A 17170-nucleotide genomic window follows, 5' to 3' on the forward strand; every position below is an offset into this window, starting at 1 on the left:
CAGACAAATGGATGAATGCACTGACAAGGCTGTACCCTATATTTTCTACCTATTTATTTAACAATACTGCCAATCTCATCAGAGATTATAGCAAAGAGGGCATACGAAAGCGAATATTTGTTTACACGAAGTCATAATTATGGAAAACACAAGGAAAAGCCGGAAATTAAAAATGACATGCAAATCATTAGTTCGGGCGGCAGCTAATGCCACCCAGCCGTAAGGCTTAGTGGATTGATAACATTTATCTTTTTTTCCTTTAAATAGTGAAGTTGAGGACTGGTACTTTGCAGTGAAGTATTTATTTTCATTTGTTTATTGCTTTTATTTACCAATCAAAAAACCTCCTAATAATTTCTACCCACTTAAAGTCTACTTTGCCCTCTCTGTCCCTAAACCTCAGTGCTTTGAAAAACTCTCCCATCATATTGAACTAAAGGGTGAAATCCTTCACAGAACATTATCAAGTGTTCGGCAGTTACCTCCTCCTCTCTACCGACACTGCGTGCCGTGTCTACCCCTTGGTATTTTGCCCACCCCGTACTACAGCGCAGAGGAACCCTCTGTGGCAAAGAAACCCTAGGCGCTCCGCACACCTACCCATTCTAGCCACCGTACTATAGAAAAGGGCTCACTACTATGGCAGAGCCGCTCTACTATAGGAGAGGGATCCGTCCGTTCGTGGACGGATCCCGACAGACGCCTGACAGAGCCCGGTTAAGAAACTGATTCGTTCTTAAAACATTGGTGCAGCGTGCGAAGGTGAACTCAATGTCGTGGAACGTTTACAGAAGGAACGCCGTTCCCTCGGCCGTTCCATGTAAACTTCCCCTGATACAGTTCCCCTGATAGAAAATATAACAGTAGCGTTCATTTGTTTCTCTTAAAAGGAACTAGTCCCTGGAACGTCGTATCTTGAAATGCCGTTCCGTCCAACACTGACCAAGAGCCATAAAAATATATGAGAACAACGGATCATTCTAACTTCTTGATAATTCAAACAAAATTCTGAACTTCCTTTGAGTTTGAATAAATGAGAGTCACTTGTATATCTCCTAGAAGTTCATTCCGTTAAACGATGGCTTTCAAAAAAAAGAAGTTGTTAAACTAGAATTTGTGTTGAAGGTTTCTTGTACCATGTGTTTCCGACTTCTTTTAGAACAATATGCTGATGCTAGTAGGTGGCCGACTTCATCAATTCATCTTTGATTTATTACATAGTACTTAAAAGTTTTACTCACAACGCATGTGTAAAAAAAAACTTGTGAAAACGTACCTTGAACACTCGTTGAAAGACATGGCAAAACATTTGTAAAGGTGACCAGTGAAGTGCATGATTGCCTTTTTTAATTTTGGGTGGGTGTAAGCTAGTGCTGTTTGATAGTGTGCCCCTTCCACGATTTGTTGTGAGGCTTCACGACAAATTTTACTATTCTAAGCTGCATAAGCAAAAGTTACATGAGGTTAAAGTGCCGTAAAAGACCATCTGGTGATTAACACCAACCTGCATTATTGCCCATGAGTCCTGCCATCTGATTCTTCCGTTTTCCCTCGAATAAACTAGCCCTTATTTTGAGTCATCGGCACCTTTAAAACTTTTCCTCTGCCGTGCGTGCTGTGAGCATATTACTAAAAATTGAACATAAGAGCAATGTTCTATCCTGAGGAAGACAACTTCACTTGTCGAAACGTCTGCTCAACACAAGCCCAGCTACGGATTTTTCATCGAAAGCTTGCATCTTCTCCTTCGCACCGTTTTTTTAGATTTACATGTGGTAATGCAAGAAAAGAGGCTGGCGAAGGCAGTAAGGTAGACAAAGAAGCTCCACTACACAACCAAAGTACCGCTACTAGCCACGCATAAGCACTCCTGCTGAGCGAAGTCATGTTTGCTGCTATTTGTAATGCCGGTAAGCTTGCTGTTTCCATGGCGTACAATGGTCTGCTCTCGCAACTATTGCTTTGCCTGTCATGCTGAGCTACGGAATATTTTAATTTCTTCGGATAAGGTATTGTGAAAATTGTATGAAGCAGTTTTATCACGTTTTTGTTTCAGAGACATAGGTGAAGGGTTTAATGACTTTCTATGTGTTTGCCATCTCTGAGTTGGCTTTGAAAAGAGAAAAAAAGAAAGAAAAAAAGCACAGTCCCGTTACTGCCTCTTTCAATCGAGGGCACCTCCACAGTTATGCGCAGGGAAGGGGGGAATGGGAATCAAAGAGACAGAAGAGAAGAGGTAAGAGTAGGATGGTGAAAAGCATTCGATCACTCGTAGCGCGCACGCGCACAAGAAACAAACGCGGCAGGCGCGATATACAGAAAGACCTGCCGAGAAGCCTAGGGTGAGGAGATATGCCCGTCAAGGGGAAGAAAGAAAAAAAAAGGAGAAAGAAAAAAAAGTGAGAGAAAAAGAAACCACAGTACAAAGGCGCTCCCGAATTGATAGTGAAGGGGAGAGAGTGTCTGCTGCAAGGGCCGAACGTGCCCACCTAGAATTGGAAGGAAAGAAAGATAAGAAAAAAGAAAAAAAAAAGAGAAAAGGGAAAAAATCTATAAATTATCGTATGTAATCGGCATTTTGAAGAAGTCTCTCCCTTCTGGCTGACTTCGTTTCGAAGTCGGCGTTTGTGATTTGATTGATATGTGGGGTTTACCATCTCAAAAGCACCATATGACTATGAGGAACGTTGTAGGGGAGGGTTCCAATTTGATTGATTGATGATGATTGATTTGTGGGGTTTAACGTCCCAAAACCACCATTTGATTATGAGAGACGCCGTAGTGGAGGGCTCCGGAAATTTTGACCACCTGGGGTTCTTTAACGTGCACCCAAATCTGAGTACACGGGCCTACAACATTTCCGCCTCCATCGGAAATGCAGCCGCCGCATAGGAGAGGGTTCCGGAAATTGCGATCATCTCTGACCCTACAGAATGTGATCATCTCTGACCCTCAAGAACGCGTTGTACCGCTTATAGAACGCGTTGTACCGCATTGCACCACTGATCCTCCAGAACGCGTTGTACCGTTGATACGAAACTAAAAGATGCAAACGCGTTTTACAAAACACCGCTAGGTTGCGGAAGGGTTAAGAAATTGAAGATTTACAGCTATCCGTCTTTATCAAGAAGCTAAATGAAAATACGTGCAGTATTTTTTCGAAAGAGAATTTCTAGTTGAAGAAAAATTTGGTTTGGTCCGTGTACAAGCACGAGACCAATGCCTCCCTGGGACGTTCTCTCTGTTTTCAAAGCAGATGAAAAAAGAGAACACTTGCTATCCCCAGCGTCATAAAATGCTCAATGTGCTGGCAACACTGGTAGATAAAAAATACGATATCTGTGCTCAATAGGGCCGACACGCCACTTTAGCTTGGCACTGGGCTGAATTTTCTTGATTGTGGCGTCAGATCACGTTGCTTCGTCGAAGACGAAATGGTGCTGGCTGCTGACCGCGTCATTCTAATCGCCATAAAGTACATCACTAGTGAAACATCAAGCCGCTTCGGTGAACTGCATCAGATTTACGTTAATTTGAAGAACTCTCTAGCAAGCCCGAGGTTGAAGAAGGCTCGTGTGTATCGGGCCTCTCCCAAAGGTGTTAGCACTTTAGTGCTGCGTTGCTACACTGCTACAGGCAAGGCCTTATCTGTTTTCGAGGTAAATACGATGTGACTCGTGCTGCCGATAGCATGCATCCTATTCAGTTCCGTTGTCCTATCAAAAGCTTAATCGCCTGCCATTCACCTAATAACAGAACAGAGCTTTGCTTGGATCAGGCATCTTGAGATAAAGCAAATAGTACTCCTTTCTTTCTGTTCTCCGACACATGCGATTAAGTTTTTAATAAACAAGATCATGTGCTTCTGAACAATCGCTTGTCTGTGTTGACAGTAGTTGATATTCAAAGGAGATATATATACGCCTACTACGCACGCTATCTATGCGTGACCTTCAGGTGGCCGTTGGTGTGCGTGAATATACACATATGCGAAATAACAAATGTTCGGTGGCAAGGGTTACAGCAGCTTTTTTTGAGCATAAGTAGCACTACAAGTTGCACAGAAAACAAGCATATTCGAAAAATAGTCACACGCTTAACGCAAAGAATATTTTAAACCACTTCCTTACATAAAATAAACTGTGATGATATGTAGGGTTTAACGTCCAAAACCACCACATGAATATGCGAGACGCTGTAGTAGAGGGCTCCAGAAATTTCGACCACCTGGGGTTCTTTACCGGCACCGAAATCTGAGCACACATGCCCGCAACATTCCCGCCCGCGTAGTGAACGAAGCCACTGCAGCCGGGATTTGATCCTGCGACCTGCGGATAAGCAGCCCAGTAGCTTAGCCACTAGACCACCGCCGCGGGGCTGCTTAAATTAAAGCATCTTCCGCGTTTAATGAAGCCCAAATATCGAGAAGAATGCACATGAGCAGAATAATCGTTTACTCACAAAGGAGAGGTATGTCGTTGCAAGTGAATAGATTAGAACACACTACTCTAGTGTCTGTCACCTTCATGATCTGTGCCGTTCTCCATCGCGCATCGTCTATATATATCGGGAAGTCATAGAAAGATACGTTGCCATATTTCCACCACGATGCCACACATTGCGACACACTGCTTCCTGACATCGTTTTCTTCTTTTCAGGCTCGTGCCGCGTTCACCTTCGTGCGGCACGGCGAAAAGAAAGGAACTTTGCGGTTGCTTCTCAACGTGTGCAACGTGATAACATATGCCCTTTCAAGGTTGACTTTGTTAGCTTCGTTTCCAGGTGCCGTCGCTAAGAAGTGGCAAGTGCTCAGTTGTAGTCGCGAATATGAATGAAGTGTTTGTCGAAACATTTTGTGATGGTATAAAACGAGCTCTCGTAGGACAACATCCAACTTGAAACCCGAGTATAGCACTTCCACGTTAAGTTCGAACTTCGCGTAAAATGCACACCAAGCACGTGTTTCGTTGTTTGGGTGGCAGGTCTTGCGAAGGACGATTTAAATCTTAATCACTGACATATATTTAAAGGAAAAAAAACTTCCACAGATCATACTCACATGCAGCTTCCTGCTGGGAAACTTAGGCATACGGGTCACTTAGGCAACTTTGAAAAAAACTAATTGGCGATTTGTAAAATAGGTATAAACACGTGTTAAATCAGCCACAAGAAATATTGATTAGGTACTCTAGACGTTACTGACTGCAAATACGCTGGGTAAATTCATCAAAGCACCACAGATTACTTCTGTTCTAGGAGAGAGAAAGCTTTGATGAAGCTTGTCGCACTGAAACTTACCGTGGCCATATGCACCGTCCAGCCGTCAGCACGTGCCTCCTAGATAGCACAGAACCAACGCAGGTGCGGCCGGGTTCTTTGGGATGCATCGGCTTCTTTCGATTTCTTTTCAACTATGGAATAAAAAAAACAACAACAAACAAATAACCAAAAGGTATCCTAAAAACTGACACCTCTGGATTTTCCACATCTAGCAAGATACAAGAAGTGTGTTTTGTCCAAGCTGCTTATGGCTAAGATCAAGAATTTCTTGGCGTCATTCGTGTTCAGGACTATCAGACTGTCAACCAGTGCATTGTTTTTTTAGAAGCCCCGAGTTTGTAGTATACATAGAGGTTTGTTTTTTTAGCCCCCTTGGTGCACGGTAAAGTGATGCACGGAAAGGTATGTAAGATAATCGACGCTGGAGAACAAAGAGATAGAAACAACACCTGGTTCTCGGGTAGGACATGCACATGCCATAATTGGGCTTCAGAAAATGACTAACAAAATAAAATCAGCTTGGACCTTCATATCTCCATATAAAATGGTCTGCATTGCGGGCTAACACATACCCATCAAGAAACAAATTCGAATTCATCCTTAAGAACGAAACCAACTTTATGGGCTATGGTGCAACTTTGCTGTTGGCGAGCAGCCTTTCCTCGCTAACCGTTGCGATGAAACCGAATGCTAAAGAAAAAGGTTATCGATTGCTTGATTGATTGAGTTTTGGCAGCAGCGCTCTTGGTCTTCGCAGCACCTATATTTGTTCATTTACTTAGAGCAACTGGGCAACGCTGTCCACTGAAGCCGGCATCCAACATCGACCTGACCGAAAAGATAAGCCTACACTAAGCTGTTTACGTGGTATACACGGGAATGTGCAATATCTCGACCGGGCTAAGATCAAGATCCACTGTGAGGCTCTGCGCCTGCGCGTGGACTCGTCAGCGACGTCATCCGAGAAAACTGCAAAAGCGGGCTTTCCTGTGTCGGCCCCCTCAGGTCGGCAGCAGCGCTCTTGGTCTTCGCAGCACTTACATTTGTTCATTTACTTAGAGCAACTGGGCAACGCTGTCCACTGAAGCCGGCTTACGACATCGACCTGACCGAAAAGATAAGCCTACACTAAGCTGTTTACGTGGTATACACGGGAATTTGCAATATCTCGACCGGGCTAAGATCAAGATCTACTGTTGAGGCTCTGAGCCTGCGCGTGGACTCGTCAGCGACGTCCTCGAGAAAACTACAAACGCGGGCTTTCCTGTGTCGGCGCCCTCAGGTCGGCAGCAGCGCTCTTCGTCTTCGCAGCGCTTAAATTTGTTCATTTACGCAGAGCAACTGGGCAACGCTGTCCAGTGAAGCCGGCTTCCGACATCGACCTGACTGAAAAGATAAGCCTACCCTCAGCTGTCCACGTGGTATACACTGGAATCTGCAATATCTCGGTCGGGCTTGGATCAAGATCTGCTGTTGAGGCTCTGCGCCTGCGCGTGGACTCGTCAGCGACGTCCTCGAGAAAACTACAAACGCGGGCTTTCCTGTGTCGGCGCCCTCAGGTCGGCAGCAGCGCTCTTCGTCTTCGCAGTGCTTAAATTTGTTCATTTACGCAGAGCAACTGGGCAACGCTGTCCAGTGAAGCCGGCTTCCGACATCGACCTGACCGAAAAGATAAGCCTACCCTCAGCTGTCCACGCGGTCTACACTAATATCTGCAATATCTCGACCGGGCTAAGATCAAGATCTACTGTTGAGGCTCTGCGCCTGCGCGTGGACTCGTCAGCGACGTCCTCGAGAAAACTACAAACGCGGGCTTTCCTGTGTCGGCGCCCTCAGGTCGGCAGCAGCGCTCTTCGTCTTCGCAGCGCTTAAGTTTGTTCATTTACGCAGAGCAACTGGGCAACGCTGTCCAGTGAAGCCGGCTTCCGACATCGACCTGACCGAAAAGATAAGCCTACCCTCAGCTGTCCACGTGGTATACACTGGAATCTGCAATATCTCGGTCGGGCTTGGATCAAGATCTGCTGTTGAGGCTCTGCGCCTGCGCGTGGACTCGTCAGCGACGTCCTCCGAGAAAACTACAAACGCGGGCTTTCCTGTGTCGGCGCCCTCAGGTCGGCAGCAGCGCTCTTCGTCTTCGCAGCGCTTAAATTTGTTCATTTACGCAGAGCAACTGGGCAACGCTGTCCAGTGAAGCCGGCTTCCGACATCGACCTGACCGAAAAGATAAGCCTACCCTCAGCTGTCCACGTGGCATACACTGGAATCTGCAATATCTCGGTCGGGCTTGGATCAAGATCTGCTGTTGAGGCTCTGCGCCTGCGCGTGGACTCGTCAGCGACGTCCTCCGAGAAAACTACAAAAGCGGGCTTTCCTGTGTCGGCTCCCTCAGGTCGGCAGCAGCGCTCTTGGTCTTTGCAGCACTTATATTTGTTCATTTACGTAGAGCAACTGGGCAACGCTGTCTAGTGAAGCCGCCTTCCGACATCAACCTGACCGAAAAGATAAGCCTACCCTCAGCTGTCCACGTGGTATACACTGGAATCTGCAATATCTCGGTCGGGCTTGGATCAAGATCTGCTGTTGAGGCTCTGCGCTTGCGCGAGGACTCGTCAGCGACGTCCTCCGAGAAAACTACAAACGCGGGTTTTCCTGTGTCGACGCCCTCAGGTCGGCAGCAGCGCTCTTCGTCTTCGCAGCGCTTAAATTTGTTCATTTACGCAGAGCAACTGGGCAACGCTGTCCAGTGAAGCCGGCTTCCGACATCGACCTGACCGAAAAGATAAGCCTACCCTCAGCTGTCCACGTGGTATACACTGGAATCTGCAATATCTCGGTCGGGCTTGGATCAAGATCTGCTGTTGAGGCTCTGCGCTTGCGCGAGGACTCGTCAGCGACGTCCTCCGAGAAAACTACAAAAGCGGGCTTTCCTGTGTCGGCTCCCTCAGGTCGGCAGCAGCGCTCTTGGTCTTTGCAGCACTTATATTTGTTCATTTACGTAGAGCAACTGGGCAACGCTGTCTAGTGAAGCCGCCTTCCGACATCAACCTGACCGAAAAGATAAGCCTACCCTCAGCTGTCCACGTGGTATATACTGGAATCTGCAATATCTCGGTCGGGCTTGGATCAAGATCTGCTGTTGAGGCTCTGCGCTTGCACGAGGCCTCGTCAGCGGCGTCATCCGAGAAAACTACAAAAGCGGGCTTTCCTGTGTCGGCCCCCTCAGGTCGGCAGCAGCGCTCTTCGTCTTCGCAGCGCTTAAATTTGTTCATTTAAGCAGAGCAACTGGGCAACGCTGTCCACTGAGGCCGGCTTCCTACATCAACCTGACCGAAAAGATAAGCCTACCCTCAGCTGTCCACGTAGTATACATGGGAATCTGCAATATCTCGGTTGGGCTTGGATGAAGATCCGCTGTTGAGTTTCTGCGCCTGCGCGTGGACTCGTCAGGGACCACATCCGAGAAATCTACAAAAGCGAGCTTTCCTCTGCCGGCCCCCTCAGATTGGCAGCAGCGCTCTTGGTCTTCGCAGAACTTATATTTGTTCATTTACGCAGGTGAGCGAAACCTCTCCTATAGGGTTTTCTCGGTAGACCTTTGCGCTGCTGCCGGGTTGTAAGTCTTGTTTGTATATTTGATGTTGACTGTTTTTCATCATGACAAAGGAGATGACGAAAGCTTTCAATGATTTGCGCCGTTAAATGCGCGCCGAACTAAGAGATATGCGCGAAAGTGTCAAATTTTGTAGCGAAGTCTATGACATTCTTAAGCAACTGTCAGATGAAATGAAGCTGCCCCGTGAAGAGCTTCAACATTCTAGACAAAAAATGACCAACTCGATCCAGAAAAGAAGAAATTGCAACGTAAGGTTGATGAGCTCGAGCAATTCACTCATGTGAATAACTTGGAAATTAAAGCTGCCCCTAGTGTCTAAGACCCATTGGAAATTGCAAAGAAGCTTGGTGATGCCATTGGGGAAGAAATTTTGCCATCAGACATAGAGACGTGTCATAGAATACCTGTTGGCAGATCTGGAGAAAAGAGTGTAATCATTTGTTTAGTCTGACGTGACAAAAGGAACATTGTCTTAACTAAAGCACGAAAAAAAAGGCCGTCTGCCAAAGTTATATGTTTCAAATCAAATGAACCCATATACGTGAATGAGAACCTAACCAAACACATGAGGCAGCTGCTCGGCTTAGCAGTTGCTAAGAGGCGAGAAACGAAATCGAAGTTCGTGTGGACAAACGGTGGCAAGGTGTTTGCCCGCAACACAAAGTCGTCTGAGATTCTTAAGATTGTTAAATTTCAATGTAAATTATCCAATCAAGCCTGATACTAACGAGACTTCAAAATGGATCTTGTGAACAGCCAGTACTATGACATAAGCGGTTTAAACGAGCTGGTTAATGGAAGCTCGCACACTTTCAGTGTCCTGCATCTAAACGCTCGAAGTATGAAGAACAAAAAAGAAAATCTTGATGTGTTTCTCGACTTTTTGGCAATAAAGTTTGACGCTCTAACATTTTTCGAATCTTGGTTAACACCAAATTGTGTCCCGCCAAGATTTGCTGGTTATACTTACAATGACTTGGTACGTCATTCCGGTCGAGGCGGAGGCATCGCTGTATACGTCGAAGAACAACTATATCGTGAATTATTCGATGATCTCTCGTACATTTCGCCGTGCATTGAATGTCTTGTAGTCAAAGTTATTAACGTAATTGCTGTCGTGGTGTATCGGCCACCAGCTGGTAAAAAGGAAGAATTCCTTGACTACATAGATACTCTCTTACAAAAGCTACATACAATGCGCATGCCTTTTTTATTTATCGGTGACGTCAACGTTAGCATGCTAGGCGATTCTCCTAGCTCTAAACAACTTCAGTCGGTTTTTCAATCATACGCATGCGCAAACACGATAACAAGGCCTAGTCGCATATCGGAAAAGTCTTCGACGCTGCTTAATATAAGTGTCACAAATCTTCCAAGCAGAAAATGTAGTTGAGGGTTATTGTCATACGATGTAAGTGGCCACCTACCCATATTTTCTCTTTTATCATTACCTTCAACACAAAATAAAAAGCAGATTGTAGAACAGTATCGCAAAATAAATAATAGGGCGCTAAACCGATTCCGAGCTGAAGTTTCTTCGACGAATTGGAATATAGTGTGCGCAGAAAAAGATACGAACCGGGATTTTGATCTTTTTCTTGAGCAACTTAAGAGCGTATATTACCACGCCTTTCCTTTAACGAAAAAGCCTTCGAGGAAGAAGATACGCAAGCCGTGGATTAACAACACACTGTATACCTAAATACAAGAAAAAAACTAAAAGTATCACGCGTTTGTAAAATATCCCAATTTATCAATTCCTGAATGCTACAAAAAGTTCTGCAATAAGCTAAATGCTGACATCAAACGAGCTGAGATTTCATAATATCAACACACATTTGAAAACATCTACGATAATCACAGGAAATGGCGAAATGAGGTAAATAACTTAACTGAACGTAGCAAAAAAGGTGATGTTATTGTCACTGATTTTGCAGACAATAAGGCAGATGTCGAAGCAACATCAGCCATGAATGAGTATTTGTTAACGATGGTGACCACAGACTACTCTTGTGGGGTAACAGATCCGCCTGTAGCAGATAGAAAGCGTCTATCACACTCACTCTTCCTTACTCCGGTTACACTTTGTGAAGTTTAAAAATTAATCTGTAAAATACGTGACAATGTTGCTGCAGGTGTGGACGAAATAGCAGCCAGCCCGATAAAATATGTCGCGTCACTAATTTCACATCCTCTTTCATACATCATGAACACTATGTTAGAAACCGGCATTTTTTCTTCAGAACTAAATATAGTTCGCGTTTGTCCTACTCATAAAGGGGGTGCCAAAAGTGTATCATCGAACTACCGCCAGATATCGGTTCTACCGGTACTTTCGAAAGTTGGTGCAAAAGACTGAGGCACAAAAAACATAACGTAAAGCAGGAAGAGCAGGAGAGAATACAGAACAGCGCCAACTACCAACTGTTTGATGACTGTCTAGGAAACGCACTAGAAAGAAGACAAAACCGCACATGCGCGCACAGCCAACAAACATCGCACAGCGTCATGAGCAAGGCACGACGTTATCCAAAAAATGCATTTCTGTTGTGCACAACACAATAGATGTATCACTGATACAATCGTGGCCTTTCTTTTTGATAAAAAAGGCTTCCAAAAGCTATCTAGCTGTTTATTTGTTGCTCTTACCAAGAATCATCGTTTTTTCAAAGAATGGCACACATACGCAGGCTTTACATTGGGCTGGAAGATGCGCATGCTCACTTTTGCCTAAACTATTGGCATGCTCCCTCAGTCTGTCATTAATGCAACACCGCGTTTGACCGATATAGAACTTGCCAAAGCCTAGTGGAGTCCCATATACCACGCCTTGTGCGCAGCGCCTAAAAAGTCTTGTGTGCTGCTTCTAGCAGCCCCTTTGCGTATCGCTTGTGATACGTGGGCACAATTGAGTAAGTTTGTTGGGAGCTGAAAAAACAACCAGAACACCATAACGGGAAGCCACCTTCTTGAGGTTATGGCCTACACGGTGTATATACAGGACCACTTCAGGCTTAACCCGCTCTCTCTCCTTCGGGCGCGCATTTGCATTAGACACTCTGCCTTTGACCCTCTGCAGCAGGGACGCCACCACGGAAGTAACTATGGACTGAGGGTAGCCGGCCATGGAAAGTCTTAGAAGTTGACGCATAAAGCTATCTTGCATAACATGCTAACACGATCTGCGAAGTGCCAACTCTAAGCAAAGTAGACTGATTCCGCGTTTCATATTCTTCGAATGCGCTGATTTGTAAAGTAACAACTCCTCGTTGCTCCAAGGTAGGTAAGTACAGCATACGTGACCAGCCAAAATTGTCAGGTTAAGGTCCAAAAACTGCAAGGAGCTATCTTCCGGAAGTTCATTAGTGAACGGGAGCCCTTAGCATTTGCTCAAAAAACATCTAAAACCTGCTCAACCATCACAGGAAAAGGAGAAGGGTATCCATTGTCAATAACAACTAAAAAATCATCTACTTATCTAAATACTTTAAGAACATACGGAAGAGATGAAGTAAAAACACTTTGTAGTGCGCGGTCAAAGGGTGATAAAAAGACGTCACATCAAATCGGTGCTACCCGTGAATCAATGCAAATTCTCTTACTCTTTAAAAACATGCCATTTTCAAAAAACGAAAACGAAACGCCTATACTGAAAAAGCAAGAGAAGCCATCAAAAATAACTTCAAGCCTGTAAACGTGAGGCTATCTAAAGTCATAGAAATGTTGTCTCTTTGTGTGAAGAAATTGGGTGCGAATCTTTGGCTAAACAGATAAGCAGAAGCGAAGAGGATTTCCTTACTGCTTTATTCAGTGCTAAGACGCATAAAGCCGACGTACCTTTCTGCACCATCATAATTGAGCGTGGAATTTGGCAATATCAGGTTAGCAGTTTTTGCTCAAAGCCCTAAAACTTCTTAAAGTTCATGACCCTTTCTTGACAAAAATTTCTGAAGAACTATTTGGCTTTTTCCGAGGAAACCAAGAAATAGGCAATCTTTTTTTCGTAGATTTAGGTGACCTTTTTACTCGGTTCTGCATCTGGAGCTACTTCGGGCAGTTAAGCAGTGTATAGAAGTTTGTGGCGAAGCCACCTTTGGGTCTAAAACAGCGATGTGGTCCGCTAATTTTGTTACCCTCTTGGAAGCTTATCTCAACCACACTTTCGTTTCTTTTGAACATGGCATATTTTTACAGAGGAAGGGCATTTGCATTTGGTCACGGGTAGCACCGATTTTATGTGACTTTTTATCATCCTTTGACAACGCACTGCAAAGTGTTTTTACTCCATCTCATCCATATGTTCCTAATGTGTTCAGATATACAGATTACTTTTAGTTGTTGTTGACAAATCGATGCCCTTTTCCTTTTCCTGTGATGATTGAGTAGGTTTTAGATGTTTTAGGGCAAATGCTAAGGGGCTCACGTTCACTAATGAACTTCCAGAAGATAGCTTATTGCAGTTTTTGGTCCTTAACCTGATGATTGAGGCTGGTCACGTATGCTATGCATACCTCCCTCGGAGTAAGAAGGAGTTGTTACTTTACGATTTAGTGTAATTGAAGACTGAAACGCTGAATCGCTCTACTTTGCTTAGAGTAGGCACTGTGCAGATCGTGTGAGCATTTCATGGAAGCTAGCTTTATGCGTCAACTTCCAAGACTTTCCAAGGCCGGCTACCCTCAGTCCGTAGTTATTTCTGTGGTGGAATTCTTGCTGCAGAGGGTGAAAGGCAGAGTGTCTAATGCAAATGCGCGCCCGAAGGAGAGAGAGCGGGTTAAGCTTGAAGTGGTCCTGTATATACACCATGTAGGCCATAACCTCAAGAAGGTGGCTTCCCGTTATGGCGTTCCGGTTATTTTTTCAGCTTCCAACAAACTTGCTCAATTGTGCCCACGTATCACATGCTATGAGCAAAGGGGCTGCCAGAAGCAGCATACAAGACTTTTCAGGCGCTGCGCACAAGGCGTGGTATATGGGACTCCCCCAGGCTGTGGCAAGTTCTATATTGGTCAAACGTGGCGTTGCATTAATGAAAGACTGAGGGAGCATGCCAATAGTTTAGGCAAAAGTGAGCATGCGCATCTTCCAGCGCAATGTAAGAGCCTGTGGATGTGTGGCATTGTTTGAAAAAGCGGTGATTCTTGGCAGGAGCAAAAAACAAACAGCTAGAGAGCTCTTTGAAGCCTGTTTTATCAAAAAGAAAGGGCACGATTGTATCAGTGGTACATCTATTGTGTTGTGCACAACAGAAATGCATTTTTTAGATATTTTAGTGCCTTTCTCATGACACTGTGCGATGTTTGTTGGCTGTGCATGCATGCGCGGTTTTGTCTTCTTTTCTGTGCGTTTCCTGGACGGTCATTAAACAGTTGGTAGTTGGCGCTGTTCTGCCTTCTCTCCTGCTCTTCCTGTTTCACGTTATGTTTTTTGCACCTCAGTCTGCTGCACCAGGTATGCACCAACTAGACCAAAAACAAGTCCTTTTGGAATACCTTTCCAAAGTTTTTGAAGAAATAATACACTCCAGACTTGAATGCTTTTTCAGTAAGCACCTGACAATCAATAAAACACAGTATGGGTTTCAAAAGGGGGAGTCTACGGAGTCGGCGCTATTAGATATGAAAGAGGAAATATTAAAAAAACATGAAAAAGAGAACCTACACCATAGGTGTTTGTAGTGACTTGAATAAGGCCTTTGACACAGTAAAACATGATATTCTGATATCTAAGTTGCATGATTATGGTGTAAGGGGCGTGGCAGCTAATCTAATAAAAATTTATCTTACCAAAAGAAAACAGTATGTTAAGGTGGACAACCTTCTTTCCCCAATGTAAACTGTAAAAAATGGTGTACCACAGGTTTCAATCCTTGAACCGTTACTATTTATAACGTATAATAATGATCTTTGTGACATTCCACGATCCCCAAAATTAATTATTTACGCTGACGACACCAACATATTTTTTAAATATAGAATACTCATGCACCTTGAAACTGAAGTCAATGATTACTTACTGAAATTAGGAAATGGCTTCATCAAAATAAGCTCATGATTAATATATATAAAAGTAAGCAAATATTATTCCAGCGTATGAACAAGCCCTACGAGGATGACGTTAACATCTTTTTCAAATAGCAAAGGCTGGAGCAGTTTACATTGCAAAAATTTCTTGGATTGTGGTTGCAAGAAAATTTGTCTTGGAATACCCTTGTTGATAGTCTTGCATTCGAACTAAGTAAGACTGTTGGGTGTATATTTAAAATAAATCCACTTATACCGATTTGGCCAAAAAAAGAGATATACTAAGCTCTTTTTATTCGCGTTTAAATTATAGTATGGGAGTATGGGGCACTACAAGTGAGAAGAATTTAAATAAACTAGAAATCTTACAGAAAAAAGTTCTCCGCCTATTCGGTGATTATTATGGCACCCCAAGGGAGATGCTTAGCGGTCCATTATTCATAAAACATGGTATACTCAAAGCAAGACAGGTGTAATAATATATGCTATTACTATACATTTATATGTATAGTAACTCCACACTATTATGGCACAGGAAGGCGCACTCAAATACTCGCTCCGTAGGCAACAAATTCTCGTTTCTGCTACTAGGATTGGATCTGGTACAGCCCTAATTACATACCGCGCCCCACAGCTCATAAATCGTTTAGGCTGTCAAATAAATTTTAGCCTCTCATTAACGCAATTCAAATATCACATAAAAATCTCCTCAATTATTGAGTATAGTAAACATCACGTTTCCAATAAACTTCTGGTGGGTTCCACATATACTCTCACCTTTAGGTACAAAACGCGTGTTAGAGAGTAGTATGTACGTACATATGGGCAGATGTATGTATGAATATGAGTGTATTATATGAAATAGTATGTAAGCATGTTTGTTTGGATATGTAATAAAAAAGCCTCGATGTCTGATTTTTTGTGTCTATGCAGCCTATTTTTTGTACTTATATGTCAGCTACTTTAGCTTTTATGCTATTTCTGTGTTCTTTTATTATGCTGCTCCTTGTATTGTGAAAATTATTACTCAATGTAGCACTGTGTGCTGAACTTTTTTCGCGTAGCGAAGCCGCGCCAGGCCAAATGGCCTTTAGCTTCGCTTCTTTTTTCTGTACCTCTTCAGAAATAAAATTTGTTTATTCAAAAAATATGTTGGGTTTATCATCACAAAACCACCGTATGATTATGAGAGACGCCGTAGTGGAGGGTTCCGGAAATTTCGACCACCGGGGAATCTTTAACGTGCACCCAAATCTGGACACACGGGCCTACAACATTTCTGCCTCTATCATAAATGCAGCCGCCGCAGCTGGGATTCGATCCCACGACCAGCGGGTCAGCACCCGAGTACTTTAGCCACTAGACCTCCACGGTGGGGCAGAGAAAGCTTATCGACACAGGAATACAATAAGATAAAAAATCAACGGCTGACAAGCAGTGCATTCTGTGTACGTTCTGCAGTAACTATTTTGCGGTCACGTATTGAGCTAGGATAAATTAATGTATACCCTAGGATAAACATAGGTAAATGTCATTAAATAAAGAATTTCTAGCAGGTGCAGCTTAGGGTAAGCTAAATGGTGGATGATGACAAAAAGAAATCAACGAAGGCGAGCTTATGTTATGAACCACACTGGGTGGGTTATTATTAGGAATAAGTCTGTTGAAAGCTCATAAAAGACTCAGAGGACTGATCATGACGATTCTTTCAATGAGCGACGAGGAAAATTCAATGAGTAAGGGGGCGCAAGTCATCCACACTCTAAGCCTTCATTGGCATTTTTGATGTTGCAGAGCCACCGCACTTGGCTGTTCCCGATAAGGTTACAATGAACTTGTCGCGTGGACTTTCAGTTTTAGCGAATATTGGGGCAGCTGCTGAGGCAATGCAAAATGCAGGATGCAATAATCTCGCACGGGACGATAAAAACATGGGATGCAAACACACTGAGGAATGTGATGAGGATGTGAACGCCGTTATGCATGCTACCATTTCGGTGCGCTTGCTTTCAGGCTCACTCATCTTCCCTGCAGCACTCTTTCTGCTGAAGATATTATCTTCTCTAATTTTCATAAAGTGAAAAATTATGTACTTTTGACGTCCCCCGTACGTGCACTAAAAGCACGTATCGGCAACATCACAACAATCAGATGCAGCTTGAGTAGTCTGGAGAAGCTACATCCAGACGATCGGAGCGCAGGGGCTGATGAACTCCTCGGCACTCGGCATTACCCTTCAAAGGCAGGGAT

The 17170-nt window shown here is 44.0% G+C and overlaps 1 protein-coding gene across 1 annotated transcript in view; it reads right to left on the minus strand.

Moving 5' to 3' along the window:
• LOC142765388 (venom serine protease 34-like) overlaps nt 1–17170 on the minus strand; it is a 63827-nt gene that overhangs the window by 30307 nt on the left and 16350 nt on the right. Inside the window, exon 4 of the mRNA XM_075866284.1 lies at nt 5300–5412. Coding sequence (XP_075722399.1) covers nt 5300–5412 — 113 coding nt within the window. The remainder of the gene's footprint in view (nt 1–5299; nt 5413–17170) is intronic.

Source organism: Rhipicephalus microplus, chromosome 1, assembly GCF_043290135.1.
Source record: "Rhipicephalus microplus isolate Deutch F79 chromosome 1, USDA_Rmic, whole genome shotgun sequence".
In the NCBI taxonomy this organism is placed as follows: Eukaryota; Metazoa; Arthropoda; class Arachnida; order Ixodida; family Ixodidae; genus Rhipicephalus; species Rhipicephalus microplus.